At 37.3% G+C, this 4,813-nt stretch overlaps 1 protein-coding gene across 1 annotated transcript; it reads left to right on the forward strand.

The window, feature by feature from the left end:
- Nucleotides 1-1,481: 1,481 nt before the first annotated feature.
- On the forward strand, nt 1,482-3,929 carry RAMAC (RNA guanine-7 methyltransferase activating subunit). Its single transcript, XM_010165205.1, has 2 exons — nt 1,482-1,667; nt 3,238-3,929. The coding sequence occupies exons 1-2, from the start codon at nt 1,501-1,503 to the stop codon at nt 3,425-3,427; spliced, it is 357 nt and encodes a 118-aa protein (XP_010163507.1). The 5' UTR covers nt 1,482-1,500; the 3' UTR covers nt 3,428-3,929.
- Nucleotides 3,930-4,813: the final 884 nt, after the last annotated feature.

Raw genomic sequence — 4,813 nt, forward strand, 5'->3', positions numbered from 1 at the left:
CTTGTTACTGGCCCCGCGGGATAAATACGGATATTAAAATCATTAATCATGAGGAGAGCAGCTCCCACAGCTCTGAGAAGGCTGTAGTGGTATGAGGGGGGTGTCCAGGGCACCGACTGAGATACCCCCTGAGGAGCGAAGTTCCTTGAAGACAGCTCATAGCAAAAACTAACAAGGTTAGCAAAAAAAAAAGAGGATATTACCAAAAAAGGAGGATGAAGTCACTGGACATCCTGCAGGAATAACTCCTACACCTGCTTCAGAAAGGTTTAAGCTGCGTCATTAGGTGGGAGGGGGAAGGCTGCAGATGGCTCTGGAGATCACCAGACACTGACCTTTCTGAAGCTGACGGAACAGGAGGTCAGTCTACAGAAAGAGAACTGTGCTGTACTCCCCAAAACGTCCCCCTTACTCACCTCGGTCTCAAGCTGCTCACGGGTACAGCAGGGAGAAGAATTTGGCTTGGTCATTGAGGAGGTATCTATTTTAGCTCTCAAGATCCAGAAGAAAACTGTCTCCTCCTTTCATTCCACTTTGCAAGGTGAATATTGGTCCTGCCTGCAAGTCTTCAGGAGACAGCAGAAGAGCTTAATCGGGAAGTCTAGAGGCAAAGACCTTTAATGCCCTAAATTACCCAGGGCTCTTTAAAACAGTACGCATAGAGCCTTTCTCAGCATCTGCTATTGGGTCCAGACTTTTACTGATGGACGGTACTAGATAGCACCAGTGTCTGAAAGGCAGATACATGTATAGCCAGGTAAATAAGGAAAGTAAGGCTTTAAACACAAATCCCATTGGGGGGCCATATTATGAGGCAATTTAACATCCTCTTAGCTGCTGTCTTTTCCCTGCATCAAGTTATTAACACGTAAATTATTGTGAATAAATCTTATTATTTTGCTTTGCTGGCTGTGTGTATCTGTAGGCTTTGCATGATGTTCTACCTTAGCAAACTTTTCAAGTTGATTGTAGTAATATTTTTCCTGTCAAAATTTGAGTAGATTGGGAGTGCATTCTGAAGAAATGCTTTTTTCTATTATTAACCCTCAGAAATGTCCCATATCTTTCTACCACAGTTTATCTAATCTAGGTCTATCAAAACTGATTCAAAGATGCTGCTGTGTAATGGCTGACTATATTAGGTATTAATCTGAGTTGAATTTCTGCTGTGTGGATGGAGTCCCTTAAAACCACTCCCAGTGTTTAGACAGATCAGTGTCTACATATCCAGTACAGATGTCCAAAGACTGCACATGGAATTGGAATTGCTTTCCATCAGAGATAACCTATTCAGGAGAGTTACTTATGGTCTTAGATCATCAAGACTTAAGAGTCAGCCATCTATGCTGTCTGCCCAAAACTTAACTGCTATGTTAATCTGAGTGTAACTTTTCATTGTCCTTCATTTACCCTAAGTGGATTTTTGGTAGCTATTACAATGAGAGTCTGCATACAGTGCTAAAGCCACTTTTATTGTGTTCATGCTTAAAAGTTTTCAGAATGACTTCCTTGGTCGACATGCCCCTGAATTATGAAAAGATGTTTGCTCATCGGTTCACATCAGATGATGAAGAATACCAAGAATATCTGAAACGCCCTGCAGATCCCCCTCCTATAGTTGAAGAATGGAGAAACAGATCTGGTGGCAACCAGAGAAACAGAGATCGGTACTGTTTTGGTTTTTGGGGTTTTTTTTAATCTTGGTAGTTTCACAAATATGTAGTTAAATTATTATTCCAGAAGATAGGAAGGAATTTGTTCTGTTAATAGAAATATCTTCTTGTTACTTCATAGGTAACTATGTTTAAGAGAAATAGTCGTCTCTGAAAAGTAATGAGGTTTTATATTTTCTCTGTATCAATGTTTTTGCATTGTGTATACAAGTATTAAGTAATTTGCTTTTTAGTAAGGAATGAGCTGCAGCCTCCAAACCCATTGCCCTGGGGTATGTTACTGCTCAGCCAGGAACATTTTTCCAGAGGGCAAAGATGAGAGTTCTGCAAAAGTAAGCAGCCTATCTTCTGTTGGATAATAACCAGCAGGAAAATGTGCAAAGGAACAGGCTAATAGTATGATTATCTGTTGCTGACTGTCCAGAAAAATGTTTCATTTGTAACCTAAATATTTGCTGTACTTCATTAGATTAGCCTGTATTTCTTTTATCTAGTAGAAATGACTGTAAAATCCATCGTCCAATCTGTCTAGCAAATGCAGTGTTACCTGCCTACTGCAAAATATTTTGAATTATTTTTTCAGGATGTAATTGCAACTTTTTACTAATTTCTGGACAGTAACATCTGATTTTTATGTGACTGAAAACCAGCAATTACAGCTTATAGTATGTTTGGTAGTACTAACTTCAGCCTTAAATATCAAGTAGTTAAACTCCAGTTCAACTAACAATTGTGAAGACTTCTTAGATAAATATCTAAATAGGATTTGTGCCTTATCTGAAGAAAAGAAAGATTCTTCCCCTAGAAGCTTGTCATTAAGTTAAACGCAGAATTAGTTTCTACAGATTTAAGAAAAAAAGTAATTGTTTAAGGATATGTTCTTACAAAACTTTGTGGTTCTTGGAACTAATGAACTCTTACATCTACACTCTGGTCACAGAGTGAACTTTGTGTAAATGTTCTTTGTCTTCACCACACCATTGAGATACCCAAAGAAAATGACTGCGAGACAGCTCAGGTGTTGATAGGAATTGAGATACAACTGAAAACCCAGAATTTAGACTGAAAAATGGCTCCCTTGAGTATGGGAATCTACAAGAGACGGTGAAGCAGTGGCAGTATGTATTTTAGGGAATATGCAAATTCCAGGACTCTGTGCTGTTAGGTAGTTAAATTGTAGTTAAGCCTGCTTTGCAACAGCTTCCAACCCTGAAGCTACTAGATTGAACCTGGCTTTGATACAGCTACAGATGTATCTTCTGGTTGCTTTTTAAATACATGGTCTGTTTAAGTCTCTCTTCAAAGTTCCAGTAGTTCACCTAATGCCTGGGAATACTCTGTGTTGGGAAACACTGTCCTGCTATTGCTTAGCAAATAGTGTGTTGGGTAGTAGTAAGAAATTAATGGATTATCTCTGTAGATGTTTTCATCAGTTTGTCATAAAAACAGATAAGTAATTGAGTGTAGAAACAGTTACATGACAGTTTTAATGAAAACTGTAAAATTTATCATTCATCTTCTTAAAAACTCACAGTTGGTGTGAATCTTTTTCTTTTAATTTCAGGTTTCAAGATGGTAGATATTATAGAGGGGACAGATACAACTGGCAAGGTGACTATAGATCTAATCAGAGGCCAGAAAGAAGTTGGGGTAATAACTACCAGCAGCACAGACAAGGACAATCGTACTCCTCCCACTATGGACAATATGGCTACAACTCCTACAACCCAGGGCCTCGTTACCATCCCTACTGATGATACGTGGGGTTTGACAGTCCAGTAATGCTATGTGACAAATTCAGTTAGGCTTCAGTTTTCTTATTTTTCCACAGTTTTATAGATAACTGAAGAATCAGTATTACAGTCCATTGCTGTTTCTCTGTAGTGTGAATTGAAAAAGGGAATACCTTTTATGAATAATAAAAGCATATTATATGGAGTTTGTTTAGTCTGTAGATCTTAGATTAAATTTCTATCATATTCTTTTGTCTGAATAGATACTAGTACACTTCTTTCATCACTGAGATTTCTCTCTGTTACATTTTAGAAAACACAACAGGTCAGAAGAAAATAGCTGTGGTTTGTGTGCAGCCTGTAGCAGTGGCACATTGCCTTAAGATAGTTCTTTTTGAAAGTGACATACTGTGTCTTTCTCTGGAGAGAATTTCTTAGTTTGGCTTTTGATAGTGAGAAAAGCTCAATTTAGTTTGAATTTCAGATGCCTTAAAACTGAGAAGAGAGATGCTATTTCAGAAATACAGAGTTGGCATAGTATCTGTTGACTCAATGGCTTCAATTTATTTGCAGTATTCCTCTTTAAAAAGTTGAAATAAAAATTAAGTAGTCTAAATTTGTATCTTATTGTAGTAGTTCAGTGATGTACAAGTTTTACCTGAGAAGCAATATAAGATTAATTTGTATAATCTTAAAATAAATTTGGTATGTGCATAACAAATTTTGGAATTCCCATTTCAGTAAAGCTGTAAAATTTTGACGATAATTGTAATTGGTTTGTAGGAAATACTTTGTGCATGTTATAGAAGAAAGGAACCATAATCAGTAATGTTCTGTACTTTTTTTGCATGAGAAAATAGCATAAGGACTGTAGAGTGTTACTCAATTCTTAGAATTTAAGTTCTGTAGGGCTTTTTTAAGTATTCACACAATAAAAGTATAGTTCACATTTAAGGATGTTTCTGAATCTTTCTGAAATCTACTTTTGAAACATTCAGAATTGCAACACTGTCATCTAGGCTGACAGCTGCCCAAGACACCGTACTAACCGCTAACTGCTAATGCTGGACAGCTGTTGGTTTAAGTTAAGACGAATGGCCTACTCAGCTGCAATCAAGAGGATGAGACACATTGTGATTAATTAGAAGTCTGGAGTGTTAATCCACTATCTCCCATTCTACTATAATAGGGGCAAAGTTCTCTGTTTCACCATTCACATGATAAGTTCATTTGTATCGGGAGAGCAGTGCATTTCTTTGTACTTGACATTTTCTTCAGCTGTTGTACAGAAACACAGAACCATCCGTGCTGACTGTTGTAAAAGTCATGACATTATGAGATAAAGTGCAAATCAGTGCATCTTGATTTAAAAACACCGAATAAATATAGAAGTCAAAAGCACAATCT

Source organism: Antrostomus carolinensis, unplaced genomic scaffold, assembly GCF_000700745.2.
Source record: "Antrostomus carolinensis isolate BGI_N321 unplaced genomic scaffold, ASM70074v2 scaffold45753, whole genome shotgun sequence".
Lineage (NCBI taxonomy): Eukaryota > Metazoa > Chordata > Aves > Caprimulgiformes > Caprimulgidae > Antrostomus > Antrostomus carolinensis.